Source organism: Hyla sarda, chromosome 2, assembly GCF_029499605.1.
Source record: "Hyla sarda isolate aHylSar1 chromosome 2, aHylSar1.hap1, whole genome shotgun sequence".
Classification (NCBI taxonomy): domain Eukaryota; kingdom Metazoa; phylum Chordata; class Amphibia; order Anura; family Hylidae; genus Hyla; species Hyla sarda.
In genome coordinates, this window is record NC_079190.1 from 62,514,600 (window position 1) to 62,539,364 (window position 24,765).

Consider the following 24,765-nt stretch of genomic DNA (forward strand, 5'->3'; position numbering starts at 1 on the left):
GCAGAATAACTTTACAATTGCATGTTATTAAAAAATATGCTTCTTTCTATTTAATTTTCCACTTTGAAGAAATGACCACTAGGTGTCTCCCTACCAGTCCTGGCAGCAAACATTTCAGACTCATACTGAAGTCCTAAACACTACGAGCTGCCAGTCTGCTTTGTTCACAAAGGAGAACACTCAGAGCTGCCAGCCTGGTTTGTTCACAGCCTGTTTGGCTGTGAACAAAGCAGGCTGGCAGCTCTGAATGTTTAGGACTCCAGCATGAGTCAGAAATGCTTGCTGACAGGACTGATCGGGAAAAATACAATAGAAAGAAGCATATTTTTCATGAACATGCTATTGGAAAGTTATTCAACATTCATTAATCTAAAATATATCAAAAGTTTATTTGATGAGAGGTACCCTTTAACTTTTAATGGAATTCTGAACCAAATTAAATAAGCTTCAGATGCTATGTGCTGTGGTGTTTTAGTGCTAACATTACACCAAAAATCCACTGCACATTACAGGACAATTGGGGAAATTTATCATAGCCAGTGCGTAGGAAAAGTTGCCCATAGCAACCAATCAGAACCCTTCTTTTATTTTTTGAAAAGGCCTCTGAGAAATGAAAGAAGTGATCTGATTGGTTGCCATGGGCAACTGGCAACTTTTCCTATGCACTGATAATGATAAATCTCCCCCATTAATATGTGTAAATGGGGTATTAAAAAACTCTATTCATACGCGGCAGACTTCTGCATTGCAGATATCAGGATGTGCCGCTGGTTTGTAAAATTGAAGCAGGCCTGTAATATTATGGTATTCTGGGGGTACTCCACTGAAAAACATTCTATCCCTTATCTAATGGATAGTGGATAAGATATCTGATCGCGGGGGTACCGCCACTAGGGACGTCACGTCACGCCCTCTCCATTCATGTCTGTGAGGGGGAGTGACAGCTAGTATGTAGCCGTCACGCCTACCCCCATAGACTTGAATGGAGGGTGCGTAGCCGCTGTAGTTGCCAGTCATCCGGCACGGAGCGCCATGCACAGATGACTGGGGTGCCGCGCCGGAGATCTCGGTGGTCCCGCTGCTGGGCTAATTCATACTAAATGAACATGTTACTTTTAAGCTGAGAATTTGAAAGAAGGAAATCTTACAATTTAAACCATGTTTAAAGAGGACATTTGGCCTCTCCTGACCTATTTTACTAAATAATAGAATTTCCCGTTAAAGGGGTTATCCAGAAATAGAAAACAGAGCTAATTTCTTCCAAAAACTGCTCCCCGTCTGTCTCCAGGTTGGGTTTGATTCTGCAGCTCAGTTCCATTGAAGTGAATGGAACCAAGTTGTAATACCACACACAACCTGGGGACAGACCTGGAGCTGTTTTTGAAAGAAATTAGCTCTGTTTTTCTAACCCTGGATAACCACATTTAAATAACAATTCTGCAGCATGTTTTCTTATAGCTCTGTTGTGCCACTCCTGTTTTATTCTTGCTAAAAATTAACTGCTTTAAAGGGGTACTCTGCCCCATGGCATATTTTCCTCTATCCCTGCAGCACCCGGTGTTAGTATAGAACACTGACTGCGGCGCAGGAGGCTCGTGAAGTAATGGCCACGCCACACCCTCTCAGTGACATCACGAGCCTCTAGCGCTGCACTGCTAGTCATCCGGCATGGAGTGAAGTTCGCTCCGTTCATCGGATGTCTGGGCTTCCGCAGCAGAGATCACAGGGGGTCCCCAGCGGCGGGACCCCCGCGATCAGACATCTTATCCCCTACCCGTTGGATAGGGGATAAGATGCCTAGGGGTGGAGTACCCCATTAAGCTTTAGTTAGAATTCTGTAGCTTCTTTCTTGGATTGTTAGTGCAGGTTATCAGCGCTCCTCAGATATTTATCAGAGCTTAGTTCCTGGTTCCTATAATCCAGAAAAGTTTACAATATTAGATCTTATACTGATTTATATAGGATAATTTTAACTATAAGGAAGACATTTCATGTTTTTTTTTCTTTTTCCACTTTATTCCAGGTGCAGCTTTCACTGTACACCTACTTATCAGCTGAGTTTATCGGCACTGCCACAATATACACCACCATCCGTAGGGTGGGAACAGTATTACAGCTAATGCACACGCTGAAATATTACTACTGGGTCGTGAATCCTGCAGACAGTAGTGGGATCAATCCTAAGGGGCTGGGTAAGTTCTTTCTTATGAGCTGTAAAATATCTACCATGTGTCTTCTTTCTTAGAGCTCTTATTATAAAGAATGACACTTTGCAGTTAGTGTCTAAAGTAAGCATTAGTATTATTGTTCACACTGGTGTCATGGCTTGTGTTTCTTCTTTAAAAGATTAATTTTATTTAAAAACTTTTTCTATGTTGCCTAGCATTTGTGCTTATAAGCAGAGTATTAGGCAGATCTGACCTTTTTGCTGCATAGACTTCTATAGTGAAAAGGTCGGATTTGATTGACAGCCTGGGGAGTTAGCAGTGTGCTGCCGCAAACTTCCCCAGCTTTACCTTGTGATTGTAGTGGGTCTCAGGAGTAAGACATGGGCAACATGTCAAGAGGTTTGATTTTAATGACAGTAACCATTTAATGGATTCGAAAAGTGCCCACATAGGTACCTTATCCAATAGCTATTCCTCCAGGCAAATACATGCTCGGCATGTGCATTTAATGTGGACAGAGGAGTTTGCTGCAGACAGACCGCACTGGCGGGAGCTTATGTCTAAGAATAATAGGATTGAACATTAAAATTTAACATAGTCTGATCCTTGACACAATGGGGGATATTTATCAAAGGATTTAGACAGTTTTTTCCCCGTCACACAGAAAGTCGCAGTCTAAATATGTGCGACTATTGCTTTAGAGGATTTTTAGTACATGATGCATTCAAGGCTATTTTAGACAGAAAATGCATTGGTGCTGAATTTATCAATAGCGACTTTTTGGCAATAAGTCGCATCGCGCCAAAGTACCCTGAAATGTCAGACCATGCTGAAGCAGGTTTAAATACAGTTTAAACCATAGATCCCAAAGTCTGTGCGCAGAATTTATCCAGAGCTGTGCACCTTTTGATAAATTAAGTGCACAATACATCAGCCTAACCCTCTGTAGGTTGGTCTATATTGATGCGGAAAATAGACAACTTTGATAAATCCCCAGCAATATGTTTACACATCCTAGTCGCACATCATAGTCTGATCCTTGACACAATCTGATACTCAAGAGGCCCCCACGGAGATTGGAACTTTTCTCTGTTTAGTAGGGTTTGTAGACAATCACTTTAACCAGTCATGTTTCTGTTTTTACTCATCTATCGGGATAAGTGGCAGCATGAAATGAAGCTTATTGAACAAGTTGTATGTTACTACTTAAAGCATACCTGTCACATCACAGCAAAAAAAATTATGCTTATATATGTTACTCACTTGGTCATGAAGATGCTTTACATGTCTTTTTTTTTTTGTGTCTAGCTTCTGTATTTGGCTAACAAATCCCTCTGTTTTGCTGCTCATTCATCCTTACATCCATTGCTCAGGAAGAGGTGTGTCCGAGGCAAGAACTGAACCCACCCTCACTCCCCACGCAATTAATTTCCTCCCTGAGTCTGCTGTGCTGAGTCTCTTCTCTTCATCCAGCCACTGCAGGCTGATCTGTAACCCCCTCCTCTCTGTTTTCAGACAGGAATCTGATAGTCAGGAGTCAGCACAGATGAGTACAGTGACCCCTCGACTTACGATGGCCCCGACAGAGGCCATCGCATGTTGAAGGCAGCATCAACATACGATGCTTTTTTATGTCGGGGCCATCACATAAACGGCTATCCGGCAGCGCTGACTGCTTCAGCTGCCACCGGATAGCCGTTTACAGTGCCCAATGAGCTTCGGTGATGTCTCTTATCTGTCCTTGGGGCTCCGGCGCGTCCTCTTCGGGATCTCCTGCATTGTCGGCGCTCTCCATCGACGTCATCACGTCGCTGCGCACGCCGTCCTGTCATCCAATAGGAGCGGCGTGCGTAACAACGTGATGGCGGCGACGGAGCGTGCGGATGCCGGGGAAGCAGAAGCCTTGCCGGAGCGTCAGGGACACCTCGGGGACGCGGCGACAGCGATGGACGGCGACATCCCGGGCAGCGGTGACAAGCGGTGACGGTCCGGAGCGGCGGGGACAGGTGAGTACAACTTCCTCTAACAGTGGTCTTCAACCTGCGGACCTCCAGATGTTGCAAAACCACAACACCCAGCATGCCCGGACAGCCAACGGCTGTCCGGGCATGCTGGTTGTTGTAGTTTTGCAACATCTGGAGGTCCGCAGGTTGTAGACCACTGTCCTATACTTTACATTGCACGGATCCCTCAACATGCGATGGTTTCAACAAACGATGGTCCGTTTGGAACGGATTACCATCGTATGCTGAGGGACCACTGTACTTGTCTCACCTTCACTCACGGGACTTTGTCCTGGATGGTATGGGGACCCCCTAGTGGTCTTATTTATAAGCCATAATTTTCAAATTCAAAATGAGAGCGAGAATTTTCATGAACAATATTAGAAAGGTTAATGTTTTGCCAAGATGTGCAACATATAAAAGGTTTTTGATTCTCCCTGTGCCTATTTGAAGGAGTACTCTATTAGGAAGTTGTTGTTTTTTTAAATGCTGCCCAGGCTGCCTGCTTGAATGGAATGCCTCTGGTAACGCTGCTCCTGGTCTCCAGTGCTCTCTGGTCCATATGTCAATTGCGGTTTAGCTAATGACTGGCCGCAGTCGTGTCCTGTATTCCAATGAGTGGCAATGGCACATATTGTGCCCCAGAACCGAGAAGAGGAGTGCGACTGGGGCTGAACTCAATATGTCATATAGCCGAGGCAGGACACCACTGCGGCCAATCGTTGGTTGATCGGCAATTGACAATTTACTTGAATCTGACATCAGTTTCAATTTAGATTCAATGGCCAATTCAGAGCAAATTCGATTTATCGCTTCTACTACTATCACTACTATAGTGCCTACTACCGTGATTCTCCGAAAATAAGACCGGGTCTTATATTAATTTTAGTCACAAAAAACACACTAGGGCTTATTTTCAGGGTAGGGCTTATTTATTTACGGTATGTACCTTGAACAACATGGGGGGCTGTAGCAGTGTGGAGGATGGGGGTCTGTAGCAGTGTGTAGGATGGGGGGCCGTAGCAGTGTGGAGGATGCAGCACCGCCCCATCTTCCACACTGCTACAGCCCCCCATCCTCCACACTCCTGCAGCCCCCCATCCTCCACACTCCTACAGTCCCCCATCCTCCACACTGCTACAGCCCCACATCCTCCCCTTCCCCCATGGTCCTCCATACTCCTACAGTGCCCCCCACCTCTCTGCCATAATAAACTACGGTACACATTTCATCCCCAGCGGAGACCAGCACTTCCCTACCTTCACACGGTAACGTCCGCAACTTGTACTGTACGGAAGCTGCAGCTCTCGGTGGTGGCGGGATCTCCTTCTGTTGCTTAGCAGGCGGGGGCAGGGACACGTCCGTGACGTTTTAAAGCGACAGAGTCCGTGACCCGGCTCACTTACGGTAACTTGCCGTGGGACCTGCCAAGGGGAGGGGGTGGGTGGGTTTGGGAAATCTGCGGGCATTACTGGCGGCCACGGTCCGGATCTGGACCACGGTCTGCCAGTTGATTACCCCTGGCCTAGGTCTTATTTTCGTGGTAGGGCTTATATTGCAGCCCACCCTGATAATCCTGCTAGGGCTTACTTTCGGGGTATGGTTTATTTTAGGGGAAACAGGGTATATGCACTTTGATAATTGCTCTTAGTTGTGTATTGTAGCTGTAGATTCCTTTTCTTAGACTAAATGACTAATACTGGAGAACCCCTTTTAGTTGCGGAGTACCTATGGCACGTCTTTTACAGTGGGAGCCGCCATGTCATTTTCCTGAGGTTGTAAAATCTGCTAGCAGCGCCATCTGTTCAGTTCTTGGTGTCTTGCCTTACATGCTGTTGTTTCTTTGAGGCTAAAATATATAGTACATTGTATCATAATGCTCAAGGGATACTGGGTTGCTTTTAGCAGCAGTAATAATCAAAAATGTGTCCTGTTTGCTTTTCCTCCTACAGAAGTGTAGAGAAAAAAAGTCTTACTTGAAGGAAGTCGAAAGTGAAGATTTGTCTTAGGATTCTTAATAAATGAAAGCGTGGGATGTTCTCTGAGGCCATTTATCTTTATAGACAGCTCTAAAGAGTAATGCAGCAATTTCTTGACATTAGGAAACTTTTGTCTGAATTGTTTTGAACAGTCATTGATTTTTACTTTGCGTAACAAAAAAAACGTATAATAGTTAATGTCAATAAGGCGCTTTTTCTGCTTGTGTTGGGGTCCTAAAATCTTTATCATACTACTTCCTCCAAGTCATGATGTTCTAGTGTTCAGTCGTGTAGGGGCATCATGGATACCACCTTAAAAATGCAGCCAGCTATTCTTCTGCCTGTGCCGTGTTTTCCTTGCTATTATAAGGGGGCTGTGTTTTGGATGTTCTTTTTAAAGAAGACCTGTGGCAAACCCTCCAAAAAGAGATATTTTACTGTCAATAAATAGCTTAGAGTGACCTGGACACACATCCATTTACAGTTTGTTGATACACCTTCCTTTCCTGAGATATAAGGGTTTATGGTTTGTCTGACAATTCAGGAAATCAGTCAAGCCGTCATGCTCCTCCCATTGACTTATATTGAGGGGGCGTGGTCATGAAGTCACGAGTGGCATGGCCGACCCCCACAGTGCGAAAACGGCTTTCGGAACATTTACTTCTGAATGCTGGCCAGTGGAGTACCCCTTTAAAGGGCTTGTTCGGTGAAAACTATCTTATGCCTTCTCCACAGTATGGTGGATAAGTAGCTAATCGCAGGGATCTAACTGCTGGGACCCCCCGCAATCTCCAGAATGGGACGCCATGTCGTAGATGGCATGAGCTCCATTCATTTCTAGGGCATCGACAAAGAGAAAATGGAATAAAGAGAAAATGGAATCCACCCTTTCTGTGGATACTGGATAAGATAGTTTTCACAACTCCTTTTTAATTTAGTAATGGAAGTAAATATTAGGTGATGGGTGGGTTATAAAGTTATGGTGTGAATATTTTACATTGAGCAGCGTGTATGCCTAATACTAACTCCCTGACTATATAATCCTGCCCATTACCTCATAGTCACTTCTACTATTAAAATTAAGTTCCCCAAGAATTCTATCCCCCCTGACCACAATCTGAGGGGGTGTGTAACCTCCTTCCTGCTTTTATCACTATCGCTAAGAGAGTAGAAACCCATTTGGTGGACTTATGGTATTTATTAGACACTTTCTCATTGCTATGGTGTCCATAACCTTTAAAGGGGTATTCTGGGCAAAAACTATTTATCCCCTATCCAAAGGATAGGGGATAGGATGTCTGTTTCCATGCGGGGCTGCGTCTCCATTTTGGAAACCTCTGGGTTTCCGAAACTGGAGATGTGACGTAACATCACGCCCCTTGTGACGTAATGCCACGCCCCCTTCATTCATGTCTATGGGAGGGGGCATAATGACCGTCATGCCCCCTCCCATAGACATGAATAGAAGTGGGCGTGGTGTTACGCCACGTCTCCAGTCCCCGAAACCCAGAGGTTTCTGAAACTGGAGACGTAGCCCTGTATAGAATGCGGGTGCTGCAGGGAGATCGCAGGGATCCCAGCGGCGGGCCCCCGAAATCAGACATCTTATCCCCTATCCTTTGTATAGGGGATAAGATGTTTTTTGCTCGGAATACCCCTTTAAGGTATATGACATACTATGATATTTATTTTTTCCATTTGAAGCTCAGCCACTCTGTGTGTTTCTCTTTTAAACACGGCTATACGACTACACTACATATTCATGTTCCCTGAAGAAGAATAACACTATGTATTTTTATTCATGTTCACAGAATGGCTTCCTCCATGCCGGGTTGACAGGTTCACACTAAGCATTTCAAACATAGATGGATTTGATCACTTTACCTTTATTCACTTGCTAGATGTGGATGAATACCTTAGTTTATAACCAGATTCCTGTCTGCTGCTCTCACATACTTAACCAAACAAGCACATTGCTTCTTACAACAATATGGATATTCCAGGGCTGCGAGGAAAAGCAAATAGAAATCTCTGTGGTTGTAAGCCTGGGCGCACTCGCCTCCAGCCAGCAGAGTGATGGCCAATGGATACATTCACTACTTTATGTTCCTCTTATACCGCCTCTGTGTGTATTTAGGACAAGGTTGTCATTTTTAATGTCTTGGCCGCTGCTTTCTTAAAGGGGTACTCCGGTGAAAACCTACAGAGGAAATTCCTTTTTTTTTTTTGGAACACTGATGACATCACGAGCACAGTGCTCTCTTCTGACATCTCCGTCCATTTTAGCAACTATGCATAGCTGATGTATGCTAAGGGCAGCCTGGTGGCTCAGTGGTTAGCACTGCTGCCTTGCAGTGCTAGGGACTTAGGTTCAAATCCCACTAGGGACAACAATAAATAAAGCATTATTATTATTATTATTATAACGTCAGCAGACAGAACTGTGCTCTTGATGTCATCAGAGAGCATTCCAAAAAGAAAAGAATTTCCTCTGTAGTATTCAGCAGCTAATAAGTACAGGAAGGATTAAGATTTTTTAATAGAAGTAATTTACAAATATGTTTACCTTTCTGCCACCAGTTGATTTAAAAGAAAAAAGGTTTTCACCGGAGTACCCCTTTAACTGACTCCCTTTTAACTTCTCACAGAATCCAATTGTTTTTGCTCATAAATTTAGGGAAATGTCTTATTTACGTTTATGGGACTTTCCCACAATTGTTCCCTTCTGAGAATATTTTGTCATTTATTTGCTTTTTTAAAGCACGGCTTGTGTTTAGGCACAAGAAGTCACTGCAGGATGTTGTCCTGTTCTCACCTTCTAGACATTGCAGTATGGAGTTTGTTTCTTAAAGGGGTAGTCCAGTGCTGAAAAAGTTATCCCCTATCCTAAGGATAGTGGATAAGTTTTAGATCGCGGGGGGTCCTACTGCTGGGGTCCCCCGCTATCTCCTATATGGGGCCCCGGCTTGCTGGTCAGATAGTGGGTGTCGACCACCGTACGAAGCCCCTGTGGTCGGACCCCCCGCCATCTAAAACTTATCCCCTATCCTTAGGATAGGGGATACGTTTTTCATCACTGGATATCTCCTTTAAGGGCCATTCAAGGAGGCTTCCATAGGTGCTGTATTTAATTTAGAAGATACTTGTGATTTCTTTTCAGGAATATTATATCTTATTATTACAGAATGGTGTTGTTGTCTTTAGACAACCCACTATAAAACTAAATAAAGTCACTTTGGTGAATAGCCATTGTAACTGCGGGAAGGTTAATTCGGCCATAGAATTCTCCTACTGCGGGTGCCACATGGTGAATGCAATAGTACATGTTGGCTGTTTTGTCAGGTACACATGGACCTCCAATTCTGTGATTCCTCCACTTCTGAGAGCACCTAAAAAGAGGCACCTCCTTTAAGACACTTACTTATCTGGTAGGGATCTATAATATTTTTATCAAGATCTTCATGTTTGGCTCTGAAACATAGTCTCTCATGGTACAGACACTGCAGGCCATATATGTGCACTTAATGTTTTTGCAGTTAACAGCTGATTAATGGTCACCCAAAATCAGTTTGTGGCTATGGGACAGGTCTTAACACTGTTTTTAAACAAAAGCACAATTCGGGAATTGAATGGTTTTTAGCTATCAAATAGTTGGTCACTGGCCACCAATCCGTTGGTCACTGGCCACCAATCCGCAGAATGAGGTAGTTTGATTGAAGGGGCCTAATTGCAATACCAGACACAGACACGTCTCTGAACAAGTCATTGCTGCATTCCTTTAAAGGGATCCTGTGACCAGATTTTACCCCAAATATATGTTAACAACACGTTCTACATCATAAACTATTGTTTTCTACCCTGCGTGTGTCATCCTGCCCATTCTTCATAGTGAAGAGGAACTGTAAACTCTCCCGTGTACTTATTGGGTTGTGTCTTACAGATGTTTGCCATGCTCTGGTAGCCTGAAGATCACCACTTCTTGGTTTGCAGAAGACTTGGTGTCAGTCTTGCCTAATCATACCTGAGTAGGTGTGATTAGGGAATGAATAGATTTCAGCCAAGCGGCATGGTGACTACTTCGGGATACCACATGCCCATATGACTACTTAACTCTTATAATCATACAGCGTGAGGGAGTTTTACAACATTTTTTTTTTCCTTTTGGAGGATGGTCATGGGGACATATGGTTATAGTAGAAATCATTATTATGATGTAGAATGTGTTGCCGACAGTTAAATAGAGCTAAGGCTGGGTTCACACCACGTTTTTGCAATACAGTTCCCATATCAGGTTTTTGATAAAAAAACAGATTCCTCAAAACCTGACTAAACTGTATCAAAACGTGTACAAATTTTTATCCGTATACGGTTAAAAAATTATGTCCGGTTGCATTTATTTTTTAAGAAAAAAAACGTATATGTTTTCAACTTTTCGCTCCAATATGAATAAAGTTTCACTTGTTTGATTAAAATTCCCCCCAAAAAAAAAAAACTGTGCAAAGTCAAAATCCGTATGGTGAAAACCTGATGGAACGGTATGCTCATACAGTTCTGTATGGTTTCTGTTGACTCCCATGTTAAAAAAAAAAAAAGTATACGTTTCAATACGGTTTTTCACCCGGACCAAAAACCTTGGTAGGCTACGGTTTTAGGTACGGGAAAAAACAGACACAACCATACAGGATGCAAAACGGACACAACCGGATGCATCTTTTGGCATCTGGTTTTCAAAGGAGAGTCAATGCATACGGTTTTCAATATGGTTCCGTACGGTTTACGGTATACGGGAACTGTTTTGCAAAAACGTGGTGTGAACCCAGCCTAAACCTGGTGACTGGTTCCTTTTAACAAATCAGATTGGTGGAGTTCAATAGGTTATATTCTGACTGATCACACATTGATGGCCTATACTAAGAATAAGCCATCAATGTTTTTTTTTCCTGGAAGAACTTTTTAGTCCATCAATATTTGATTAATGGTGATCTTACCCCAAAACCCCCACCGATTGGCTGAATAAAAGTTCAGATTGAAGGGGGCTGAGCTGCAATGCCAGGCACAACCACACGTACGAATGAGTCATGTTGTTGCCCTTTACACAAGATTGGGTTGTCCAAAGGATAAGCCATTAACATTTTTCCGAAAGACCCCCTTTAATGGAATTTGTATTAATAAAATAATATAGTGTAACATTTTTATTATTATCATTAATTTTTTACTGGTTGCATATTTCACTATTTGCATTGCTGATGTGTCATTTTAGACCTGGAAATGCCTATTGCTCCAATGTATTAGCTGAAGTTGGGCTTGAATCATGGATTTTGGTGAAAGAATCATTTTTGCTGACATTTTAATAACAGTCCAGCTAGTTCTGAGATTTGTTTGTTTAATGCTTTGCTGACCTCAGAAAGGCTCCCTAGAGCTGATTTGTGGGATTCAGAGATATAGGAAACCTTACTGCAGAGATGTTTGTACGTCCTGTTAAATTGGCCATAAAATTGTTCTCATGGAATAAGACTACAAACTATCGCTGTGTTAAATATCCCAGGCACGGCTGCTGCATCTTTACTGTAAATGTCTTTCAGTAATCTGGCTAGATAAACAAATAAACTGTAAAATGGTAAAATACGACAGCATTGGTCAGTAAATATTTAAACACTGAATAGGAATACTATAGAATGTTTTTACTTGATTTGGTGGTTATTCTAGGGTATTGGACTAATGGTACAGATACATAGGCAGATTATTGCAGGAAGTCCAGGGTTGCCAAGTTTACATATCTAATGCTAAGAGAATGTCTGTCAAATGATATTAGAGAGCCAAGTAAAGTGCGCTATGAGCATTAAATAATTCATTGTAATTTTTTAGGTGCTCAGGTGTCCAATGGGTGGACTGACACCGAGAGAACACTAAGATAACACATCCTAGATCTGAATGAATGAACTAATTGAATGAAGTACTTCGTCTTTACAAAAATTATCAATGGAAATCAAATTTATCAACCCATGGAGGTCTGGATATGGTGTCACACTCTGAAAACCACACTACAGGCTGATCCAACTTTGATGTAATGTCCTTAAAACAAGTCAAAATGAGGCTGAGTAGTGTGTGTGGCCTCCACGTGCCCGTATGACCTCCCTACAACACCTGGGCATGCTCCTGATGAGGGGGTGGATGGTCTCCTGAGGGAGGTCCTCCCAGACCCTCGACTAAAGCATCCGCCAACTCCTGGACAGTCTGTGGTGCAACGTGGCGTTTGTGGATGGAGCGAGACATGATGTCCCAGATGTGCTCAATCGGATTCAGGTCAGGGGAATGGGCGGGACAGTCCATAGCATCAATGCCTTTCTCTTGGAGGAACTGCTGACACACTCCAGCCACATGAGGTCTAGCATTGTCTTGCATTAACCCAGGGTCAACCGCACCAGCATACGGTCTCACAAGGGGTTTGAGGATCTTATCTCGGTACCTAATGGCAGTCAGGCTACCTCTGGCAAGCACATGGAGGGCTGCTCGCCCCCCCCCCAAAGAAATGCCACCCCACACCATTACTGACTCACCACCAAACCGGTCACGCTGGAGGATGTTGCAGGCAGCAGAACGTTCTCCACAGCGTCTCCAGACGTCTGTCACATGTGCTCAGTGTGATCCTGCTTTCATCTGTGACACAGGGCGCCAGTGGCGAATTTGCCAATCTTGGTGTTCTCTGACAAATGCCAAACGTCATGCACGGTGTTGGGCTGTAAGCACAACCCCCACTTGTGGACGCTAGGCCCTCGTACCACCCTCATGGAGTCTGTTTCTGACCGTTTCAGTGGACACATGCACATTTGTGGCCTGCTGGAGGTAATTTTGCAGGGCTCTAGCAGTGCTCCTCCTGCTCCTTCTTGCACAAAGGTGGAGGTAGTGGTCCTGCTGCTGGGTTGTTGCCCTCCTACTGCCTCTTCCACTTCTCCTGATGTAATGACCTATCTCCTGGTAGCGCTCCATGCTCTGGACACTTTGCTGACAGACACAGCAAACCTTCTTGCCACAGCTCACATTGATGTGCCATCCTGGATGAGCTGCACTACCTGAGCCATTTGTGTGGGTTGTACACTCCGTCTCATGCTACCACTAGAGTGAAAGCACCGCCAGCATTCAAAAGTGACCAAAACATCAGCAAGGAAGCATAGGGACTGAGTAGTGGTCTGTGGTCACCACCTGCAGAACCACTCCTTTATTAGGGGTGTCTTGCTAATTGCCTATAATTTCCACAAGTTGTCTGTTCCATTTGCACAACAGCATGTCCACTTGATTGTCAATCAGTGTTGCTTCCTGAGTGGACAGTGTGATTTCACAGAAGTGTGATTGACTTGGAGTTACATTGTGTTGTTTAAGTGTTATCTTTTTTTTTTGAGCAGTGTATTTATGCTTATACATGGAAGGCTGTCAGTCATTAAATGAGAATGCCCACATGACTAATTAGCCCAAAACAACAGGTTTTCAGTCAATCAAGTATGCTATTCTTCATTGCTGCCCACAAAACTAATTTATATATATATATATATATATATATATATATATATATATATATAGAGATAGATAAAACAGTATTTTATGGTGACAGGATCCCTTTAAAGGGTTTGCCTCATAAAGACACCCCTCTTAAAACAAAAGCTGGCCTTGTATTAAGCTTGTATTGCTGGCTAAACCAGTGTCTGGCCAGTCTTATGTAGGTGGTCTCCCATGTTGACTTATGGTTGGGCATGGTATGCCCTTTGTGAACATCTTTCCACTAGTACATAGTCAATATACTCTGGTTGAGATGCGACACTGCTGTGTCCAGTGATTGGCTGTGCGGCACAATCAGAACCTGCACAAACTCTAGTGTCAGAAGCAGGAAGAAGGCAGAAGCATTTCAGGACGATAGCTGCGGGGGACACAGTTTGGTAAGTAAGGCTTTTTTTTTCTCTATTCATTTACAGCCCCAGCAAATATTTATCTGTAACTAAATGGCTGAAAACTTGAACCTTCTGGACCCTGAGGCAAAATCTTAAATAGGGTTCGTCCCCCACCTACCATGTGCCTTTTATAACACCGGTGCCTCCTTATGTGGCAAAGGGACCTTTGGGCCTCACAGCCACCAAGGAAAAGGAACAGCGGCCATCTTTGTAGTTTCTATAGCGATGCTCCTGCAATTATGCCAGTATAAAGACTTGTTCTCCATCTTGCTAATTGACAGATGGTTGCACCTCCTAGAGAATAACAATAAGTTGTACTGCAGCCAAGCATTGGAAATTTAGCTAAATCTTGTACACGTTCTGAGTTTTGTAGAACGAAGATATAAAAGGCAGTAGATTTTCTTCTTTCATATTTTACCTGAATAAAGTCTTTGGTGATCTGGTGCATTGAGTACACATGGAATCTCACAGTGCACATTGTTTGGTCATATCTGAGCTGGTCATAAACTCTGTATATCTGTACTATTGTGGGCAGGCAAGAAAGCTTTACTACTGGATCATGCAAATCTGCGTGTTAAATGGAAATTGGTATATGTGAGTTTAATAAAACAGCAAGCACTTTGCACTTTGTGTAGATAGCAGTGTATTTGTTTTTAGTGTTAAACCTCACTGGCAGTCCTTTTGTGTTATTATAATGTGATATAGCCAGACCATGTATAAAGTCCTTACAGTCAGTTTACTTTTATCTCAAACTGAATCTCTACCTTTTCTCGTTATCTTGTATTTAGGTCTAAAATTCTCTTATTAATTCTTTAAAGGGAATCTGTCAGCTCTATATCAGGCACTGAGCTGCAGACATTGGCAGATCGCTGGTAGGGAGATTTAGGAAATTATACTTGCCTCTTAGCTGATGGCGGATTGCAAATTTATAAAATCATAATTCCATTCTAAGCTTAAAGGGGTACTCCGCTGCTCAGAGTTTGTTCCCAATGCTGGAGACGGCACCAGGATCTTGTGACGTCATAGCCCCCTCATGACATCACGCCCCCTCCCATAGACTTGCATTGAGGGGGCGTGTCTGTGACATCACGAGGGGGTGTGGCCAACCCACACAGCATGAAAACAGTGCTCGGAAGATTTAGTTCTGTGGCCAGTGGAGTACCCCTTTAACAGTATGCTCACCAATTTTCCTTTGGTGGTTTTATTCCCCAAGAGCTTAAGGATTGGGATGAAATCCAACGTATGCAATACTTCCCATCCACAGGCCATTGGGAAAGTGTCAGGAAGCTGCGATATAACTAATTTCACATAGTAGGATGCCCTGTGCTTTACTGCTTTTAAGGAATGGTGGATGTTTCTATATCAAATAATTTTACTGTGCCTGATAAAAACTAGACTTTATAGTCACCATTACAAGCTCTGTGTGGACACTGCATATGCGAGAATGTTGGATGATCAGATAAGCTGTAAATATTGTGAATGTAGTTTACAGGGAGAATAGCATCACAAGCAAGGTCTAATATACCTCAGGACCAGTCCATTGTGCTGAAAGATGCAGTAGAGAAAACTTTTTTGTATTTTTTTTTTTACTTTCTGGTGTATAATACATAATGCATCTATTTTACTCTTTCTATTCTAGATGGCTCCAGACCGTCCCAAAAGGAAATAATTTCGTTACGTGCGTTTATGCTGCTTTTCCTGAAGCAACTCATTCTTAAGGTAAACCGTGATGATGTTCATTGTGTTCACTCTTGTCAGTTTGCAGGCATGATAGAAACTGTTGGTTGTGTCAGACTAGACTTTATTTTAGGGCTATTGTGTAAAAGGAGTATTAAAGGAGGCCAACTTTACTGAGCTTTAAAGGAAAGCTGTCACATGTTCACTCCCGCATGATAGTGTGTGTGTGTGTGGGGGGGGGACGCTGATTCATATGATCCCTACCTATCCCGGATCCGTCCAGCCATTCACCCACAATCTTAGTTTTTCTATATATGCAAATGTGACTGTAACTGGTAAGGGCAGGGTTTTCAGGAGCCTAGTGGCACTGTGACGTCAGCACCGCCGCTTATGAATATTCATCCCCCCTCCCTCGGGTCTCCCTGCCGCTCCTAACTGGTCTTCACCCGACATGCGCAGTGGCCCTCTTGCCAATAGGTCCAGTCAGTGCTTACATTGTCAGACTGTGTAATGGCACATTGTATTGGCAAGGAAAATGGTAACACTCAGTTGTCAGTTTATTCATACATGTCCAAAAGGACGAATAATGCTTGAGGACTGTTACTTTATGAATAATAAAGGTTTTTACTTAATAAGGACATTTCAGCAGTAAAACAGGACTAAATAAGCAGATACCAGATGGGGCTAGTCATCTTAATTCCAGGCTCTCAATAGTCCTATCCATCGGCAAGAAATAAGCCTTTTAGTAATAAGCAAATGAGGCTTGAGTGCTCGGGGGTGTTCCCCAGCATAGGAGGAGCCCAGATAAGTCCCATCTATGTCCTCCCGCTCTAGATCACATGGGCTGGACTTTCCTGAGCCCTCTTTTCACTTGAGCCTCATTTACATAATAACAAAATGCTTATATCTCTGCACTTCCAGCCCTGTTTTCCTGCTGACAGTTCTGCTTTAAACAGATATGTTTTGAGAGCTTCTGGCTCCTATGTTAGACTAAATCAAGTTACAGATAGAGGTGGTGGTACAATAGTCTAAAGACATTTTAATACTCTAGCCCAAATACTGAACAAAGTGAGCATAGCGGTAAGGCTGTATCATCCAATCATAATTCAGTTTTCATTTATCAGACTGTACCTGTCATTTCAGGGGAATTTTCAGGATAAGCTGCCCTTTGTGTACATGAGGAGTAACACTACTTCTTGCTGTTATCTAACTTTAACATGGCATTTTTCATCAGATTGTTACTCTGCTGATTTCATCCATAATTTTTAGTTGTCCCAGAGCTAGTGGGCAGAGACTTTCTGCTATAATGTCTTCTATAGACTGCATGTACACAGAAGAGAGAATCGTGTTCCCCAATCTTCCTAAAGCACACCCTTAGAAGCAGCATGGATGACAATAGAGAGCAGTTCTAAGCCGTGAATTAATTTACTGGGGTGAGATCTAATATAGTAAGCTTCTGTAAGCTCTGCAGTCTCTTGGTTTGCTTCCATCTCTGTAAAGTCACTTCCTCTCTCCATAGACTTGTATGGGCAGTATGTAAGCTGATCCTTCAGTGAGCTGTTAATTTATCTTTTCTAGTTTTTTATATTCACTTTTAACATTGATTTATGCTTTGTTGAAAGGCAGTGACTATTCATGCATAGCAAACCTTCATATTGATTATTTGGCCATTATAGAAGTCCTTTCCATAACAGATGCCTACAGCATCCATCATTATTACAGTCCAAGTACAGTAGTCATAAATGTATAAAACCTTCCTTTGCAAATAGAGCCATAGTTCCTCAGCATGGGTCTGCCTCACATATATTGCAGCCTGTTAATGTCATTGTCCTGCTTCCTCATTATACTGGCTCTAAACATTAAGGGTATGTATTATGCTGTGTCTCATAAAATGTTACCTACAGTGTATAACATTTTGTTTTATATTTTTTCTGTCAGGATCGAGGGGTCAAAGAAGATGAGCTACAGAGCATTTTAAATTACCTGCTGACAATGCATGAGGTATGCACGGTATTACTGCACTGTCAGTTTATTTGTCTGCAGGTTTATTATTAAAGTTTTATACCAATAATATAATGTATGAAGGTTATGTGTAGCAGCTGAGCTTCCCAATTATTTGGTTAGCATTGTAGGGTTCCTGTCTCTGCTACTCTATGGTTGACTGTAAAATCCACCAGGAATAGTTTAAACAAAAGAATATTCTAATTTGAGACGTTTTTACCATTCTGATACTTTTTTTTACCTATAGTGACATTTGTTGGTAGTTGATAGTTTAGCTATGCCCATGTATCAGTAAGAAGTTTCTCCACAAAGATGTCCCCTGTCCATTGGTGTTCTGTATGTATGTGCAGCAGCATTGCTTTGTATCAATACTGGACATACTAAATTGGGCTATAATGTTGTAGTTTTGCAACATCTGGAGATTACTAGTATATAATATACACTTAAAGGGGTACTCCAGCCCTTAGACATCTTATCCCCTATCCAAAGGATAGGGGACAAGATGCCTGATCGCGGGGGTTCCGCAGCTGGGGACCCCCGTGATCTTGCACGCCGCACCCCGTTTAAAATCAGTCCCCGGAGCGTGTTCGCTCCAGGTCTGATTACTGTCGATCACGGGGCCGGAACGTTGTGACGTCAAGGCTCTGCCCCGTGTGATGTCACACTCCGCCCCCTCAATGCAAACCTATGGGAGGAGGCGTGCCAGCTGACACGCCCCCTCCCATAGGCTTGCATTGAGGGGTGCGGAGCGTGTCATCACACGGGGCGAAGCCTTGACGTCACAACGTTCCGGCCCCGTGATCGACAGTAATCAGACCTGGAGCGAACACACTCCGGGGACTGATTTTAAACAGGGTGCCGCGTGCAAGCTTATGGGGGTCCCCAGTGGCGGGACCCCCGCGATCAGGCATCTTATCCCCTATCCTTTGAATAGGGGATAAGATGTCTAAGAGCCGGAGTACCCCATTAACCTAATCCCCCCCCCCCCTTTCCCCCTTTGATTATCTTGTGGGAGAACCTATGCAATCGAGTGAACTGTCTTAGTGATATATGGATTGCTAATATAAAAGGAAATATGCCAGCTCTGTATCAGGCTCAGAGGTGCAGACATTGGTAGATAGCTGATAGGGAGATTAAAACAAATGATACCTGTCTCTTAGCACTGAAGCTCTCGTTGCAAAGTTATATAATTATGTTTTTCTGTTAAGCTCAAGAGTCATAGAGGCTGAGATGCAGCTTGCACATCTCCTCCCTTCTCCACTCCACCCTGCCCTGCATGATTAATATGAAGGGTTTAATTTCCAGCAATAAGTCCTACACATCAATCATGCAGAGCAGGGAGAGGTGGGTGAAGCATTAGGCATGCATGCTGCTGCTCAGCCCAACCTCTATGATACTTAAGCTTGGAAGGAAAACATGATTTCATAACTTTGCAAACAGTTACCATCTAAGAGACTGGTATTATTTGTATTATCAGCCGTCTGCCCATGTCTGCATCTCTGAGCATGGTATGGCACCAACAGATTACCTTTAAGGATGTTGAAACCCTAAACATTTTGTGAGTACTGCTGGTAAGGTTTTTATTGTATCCTCATCCTCTGATAAATGGGGCTGACACATAGTACCAGTACCGATCAGCTAGATAGAAAAAAAGAGCCGGAAGCAAAAAGCTTCATACAGCAAATAGTGTTAATATTTTAAGTCTAGATATGAACAGGACTAGAATCGTGATAGTACAGTAGATTGTGTTAAATAAAATAAATGGGTTTTCATGTACTATCAGTGGCTGCCAAATAATAATTTGTATATATCCTATCAAAGGTGCAAGTGTTCACTACCTTTTAAATATTCTAATGTTGTATAATTAATTGCACATTAGCCATATGTTCAAGCTGGTCTGTAAATCTGTGCATATATAAACTCTAATAGTCTAAATTCATATAACATCTAATATTCTGTTAAAGGGGTACTCCACTGCTCAGCATTTGGAACAGATGTCACACCCCCTCCCATAGACTTGCATTGAGGGGGCGGGGCGTGATGTCATGAGAGGGTGGAGCTATGACATCACAAGCTCCCAGCGCCGGCACCAGATGCTGAGCTGCGGAGTACTCCTTTAAGATTGTCTTTATATAATGTTAAGATTGCCTTTATATACATTCCAGTGCAAACATCTGCTGTCATCTGTACTGAGAATAAACCAAACCATGAAAAAGGTTGTCAGGCTGCCTTCACATCACAATTTTTGCATTAGGAGAGTTCATACGATTCCATCCTTGAAAATTGTATAGAATCATATATATATATATATATATATATATATATATATATATATAGACTTATCCATTGACTATTAATAAACCGTATCCAAGTCATTCACCCATTTTGATCCTATTACGTTTTTACCCAATTTCTTGTCGGGTAGAAAATCATGGCTGAGCACGGTTTTTCATCCTGATTTAAAAACAGGTTAAATTGTATCAATTATTATTTATTTTGTAACATTACTGTGTATGTAAATCATAACAATAGGTATCACTGTACAATTTATTCTGATTAATTGTGCACAATTTTTTTTTAACACATTCACAGTAGCTTAGGAATATACTCTAGAAAGATTAAGAAACGTAAAAAACTGATACAATTTTTTAAAAATGAAACAGAAAAACATACTACCATATGTCCAACACATACAATTTTTTAGACACATCCATTTTGATTTTTTAGCGTACAATTTCTTATTTTAGGCAATCAGTATCCACAATACGTTTGATGGATGCCGCATTAGAAATCTTTGTAAGGGTAGGGTCACATGTAACTGATCTGCAAATGTTTTGCAGCAGATCTGCCGAAGACTGACCCTAGAGTGTGCTGCCTGCTTTGCCTGCTTGTAGCAGCAATCCGCCGCTACGAGCAAACACACAGGGACCTGCGAGTCGCCGCACAGCTGCTCTCAGCAGGGGAAGCAGCCGCGATATCTCTGAGTACACTGCAAATGTGTAGGGAAAATGGCAGGTCCCTGTGTGGCTGCTCGTAGCGGTGGATTGCTGCTACAAGCAGACAACGCAGACACAGCAGGAGGCACACTCTAGGGTTGGCCATCGGCGGATCCACAGCGTAAAATACACTGCAGATCCGTTCTATGTAACCCTACCCTAAATTTGAATATAACATAACTGTGGAACCAGAACTATTGAGTAAAAAGACCTGTTCCGTGATTGTTTACTGCATTGTAACTCATGTTCTCATTGTAAAAAATCTGAATGGTGTGATCTGTCAGCAGCTCAGTCTTATGAATTAACTTAAGAGACATTTTAGAGCTTTTCTGCCAACATGTATCCACACACTATACTCCCTTCCCCCTGGCCATCAGTGTGATTGACTCGACTAGTCATATACACTTTACACACCCTGTGTAAAGCAAAATCCCTCTTAAACATGAATCTGGAGGAATGACTTCTATTATAATGCTGTACGAGTCCTGAGTTTCTAATCTGATTAAGAACTTGTCACAAAATGCTGACTTTTAATATTGGCGAGCCAGCCAGGAGCCAGACATCCAACAAGAAAGCTCTTTTATTTTCCTGTTATGTGAAGTCTTTGTCAATCATTGGCAGTATAGTTCCTATAGGGTCAGCCAGCTTTCCCTGAATGGCTAATCTTCCTAGTTATGCAGCCATAATGGATCTATCTATGTATGTTCTTTGCATAATCTCCATTCGGCATTGTATGAAAGCTTAGCTAGAGCTAAAATGAGACCCCATTAGGTTGTAACTCTTATGTCTCTCCTATAAAATAAAAAATAAAATGCCTATGCCTCTTAACCATGCCTACATAGCATAAGCACAAATTAGAGCATTGTGGAGTATTTTACTGTCAAGCTTTGAACAGAGCTGCCGTAAAACCTCTCTGAAAGACCACCCTTTGAGAGAACCAGATTTTCTTAGACAGGTCTTCAGCTCCTCATTTATAACACATTTGAGAAGACCACCCTCCTAGGAGACCACTTTTTTGTTCAATTTCGGCGGTTGTCTCAGAGGTTTAACTGTACTTCTTAGATTATTGCCCAGTAAAATTGGGCTTTGTAGGTTGTCGCAGTCAGTACACCTTTGTGTCACTTGCCCTAGTGATCATGCTTTGTCCTTCAAACTGAACATATACACAAACCAACTCCTGCCATATCCACCTTAAAATAATATCTCGATTCTGCTCCTTTGTTAACTTTGATTCCACTAAGCTAGTAGTACATTCCCTCACCATCTCCCGCTTGAAATACTTCAACATCCTCCTCTGTGGCCGTCTAACAAACACTCTTGCTCCCCTCCAAATTATCCTTAACTTTGCTATCCAACTAATCCACCTCTACCCTCGCTTCTCCTCTCCCCTCTGCAATCCCCATTTCCCCACAAAGTCAGTTTAATTTATTCACCATGACATACAAGACCATCCACAACATGTCCCCTCCATACATCTCTGACTTAATCTCCCGATACCACCCTTCTTTAAGGACCACCAGTTGTTCTTTCCCCTCATCCACACCTCACACAACTGTCTCCAAACTTCTCCCGTGCTTCCCCCATTCACTGGAACTCACTCATTCGGCTCTCCCCTACCTTCAAAACCTGAAAAACCATCTCTTTAGGAAAGCCTACAAGCTACAATAACCCTGGTGCCACTATATAGCCCTATGAACGATGAATTCCCTAACTGCTCGCAGATGACCCGCTGTCCCCCTAAGACTAAAACTGCCACTGCAGTTTTTGAGCCAAAGCCAGAAATGTATTCAAAAGGAATAGGACATATAAAGGAAGGAATTATACTTCTCCTCCCTTATGGATCCACTTCTCACTTTGGCTCAAAAACTGCAGTGGCAGATATCCAAAAACTGCCAGAAAAAAAACCAAGTGGAAACTTAGCCTAACTACTCCTTCCCACCCCTTGTAGAGTGTAATCCCTCTCAGTCAGCGCCCTCTCTCCCTCTATATCAGTCTGTCATTTACTGCTCCATATTCCTTGTACTTGTGTTGGTTATATGTATTTAAACCCCTTCAACTAAGGGTGATTAATAAATAAAAAAAATCCAATGTTTTCAAACTTTTTAGTTACCTGAAATAAACATTCAGTCCTGTAAAAAGGTAATAAGAAAAAAATATATATCTTGTTGTTGCGCAGGACTGGGTTCAAACCGAAAGCAACTCACTTGGGATTCTTTTTTTTCATTACAGGATGAGAATATTCATGATGTTCTGCAGCTGCTCGTGGCTCTCATGTCTGAACATCCCGCCTCAATGATACCTGCATTTGATCAGAGGAATGGAATACGGTGAGACAAGCAGCAAAATCCATTAATTGGCTTTTTTTTCCCCTTTTTTTATGTTCGGCACCGGAATAGCCGGATAATCATAGCAATGGCGTTATCTGGAAATGGAATGTTTATGTGTGAGCAGGAGCTGTCACCAGGACAGAAAGCCTAGCTGTTAATCCAGGTGGCGCCCGGGCTCCCAACAAAATCACTGAACATGGTGAAATGTGTACCATTAACCCTTTACAGTAGTGTTCCTAACCAGGATGCGCCTAGCTATTGCGGAACTACGACTCCCAGAGTCAACCGGTTTAAAATCCGTACTGCAACCGCATAAGTTTTTTTTAACATGGACATCAATGGGAAACGCACATATATACTGTTCCATATGGGAAACCGTATACGTTTTTTACTTTGCACATGCGCATTTGCATCCTCAAGTCCCCACCCAACACCCCTCCTATTAAAAATGGACAAAATTTGCAAAAACTTATGTTTTTTTTTATTTTTTTTATAAAAATGGACTGAACCCTATGCACTTTTAAAAAGCGTATACGGTTTAAAATGCATACTGTTTACTTTTTCCCATACTGTTCCATCCATTTTTTTTTGCCATACGGTTTTCTTTACAAAAACTGGTTGAAAACGGTATGGCAAAAACGTGATGTGAACCCAGTCTAAGTGAACAATACATTCACCCTTCTAAGTGTGATCTTTGCCCTCTTTAGGGGCAATTCACTTTATTAGAGGACTGCAATGGAACTGGGGTCCCGTGAGACATAATATAAAACTTGTGTAAAATCCTGCGTAGTCCCACAAACCTATGAAATGGCACATAGGGTTATGAAATGGCACCCAGGGGGGAGGTATCCCGAAAAGCTGTGACAACATTTTTGCAGGAGGCGGTGAGATTGGACACACAATGCAGATGAGAGGGGAACACACACCATGCTGGAGCAGGCGGTAATGGTCAGAGATCCAGTAGGAGAGAGTGGGATTAAGGAAACGGTCCCGTACAGGGCTTTAACTTTTATATCACCCTTCTACCAAAATGATTGACCATGACACAGTATATGTTGATATACAGTTATATTTATTTATTAATTTATGTAATTTATTATAGAGGTGTAGGCCAATTACGAGGAGTTAGATAGTCAATGTGCTTAGAGATTCAATGGTAACCAGTAGATTTGTGGGTTGTAGTAATAGTCTGTGAAATCTATATTGAATGCTTCTCAATTGTACAGTCATTTATTAGGTCAGATGAATAGAAAGATAGATAAATGAATACATAGAATATTTACCAGTTTAGCTTATTGCAGTAATGTGTATGGAGTGTGTATTGTGCGCCTCTAAACTGTACAGTAATTTAGGTAATATAGAACAGAAATATAGAAAAGTACAGAAATACAAGCACGTATATGTAGAATTGGTTTTATATTAGAAAATAAAATAATGTATTTGCCTGTTTAGAAATACATTTGAAAATAATTTATTGTATCCCCCAAGCCCTAAATTACTTCCGAAACATGAAAGCTGTAGGGAAAATGAAGCGGAAAGAAAGTGTTATATAAGGAGGGCTGTGAGCGGTGTTACATAATCCAGGTTGTGACAGGTGCTCCATTTAAATGAAAGAAATCTTGTGACAGACCAACTATAATACATCCTGTGGTGCCAGCTTCAATGTGAAGTGTT

The 24,765-nt window shown here is 42.4% G+C and overlaps 1 protein-coding gene across 1 annotated transcript in view; it reads left to right on the forward strand.

Annotated features, from left to right (window-relative positions):
- NBEA (neurobeachin) overlaps window positions 1–24,765 on the forward strand; it is a 698,360-nt gene that overhangs the window by 225,134 nt on the left and 448,461 nt on the right. The window contains exons 13-16 of the mRNA XM_056561916.1: window positions 2,024–2,192; window positions 15,730–15,809; window positions 17,706–17,768; window positions 22,994–23,091. Coding sequence (XP_056417891.1) covers window positions 2,024–2,192; window positions 15,730–15,809; window positions 17,706–17,768; window positions 22,994–23,091 — 410 coding nt within the window. The remainder of the gene's footprint in view (window positions 1–2,023; window positions 2,193–15,729; window positions 15,810–17,705; window positions 17,769–22,993; window positions 23,092–24,765) is intronic.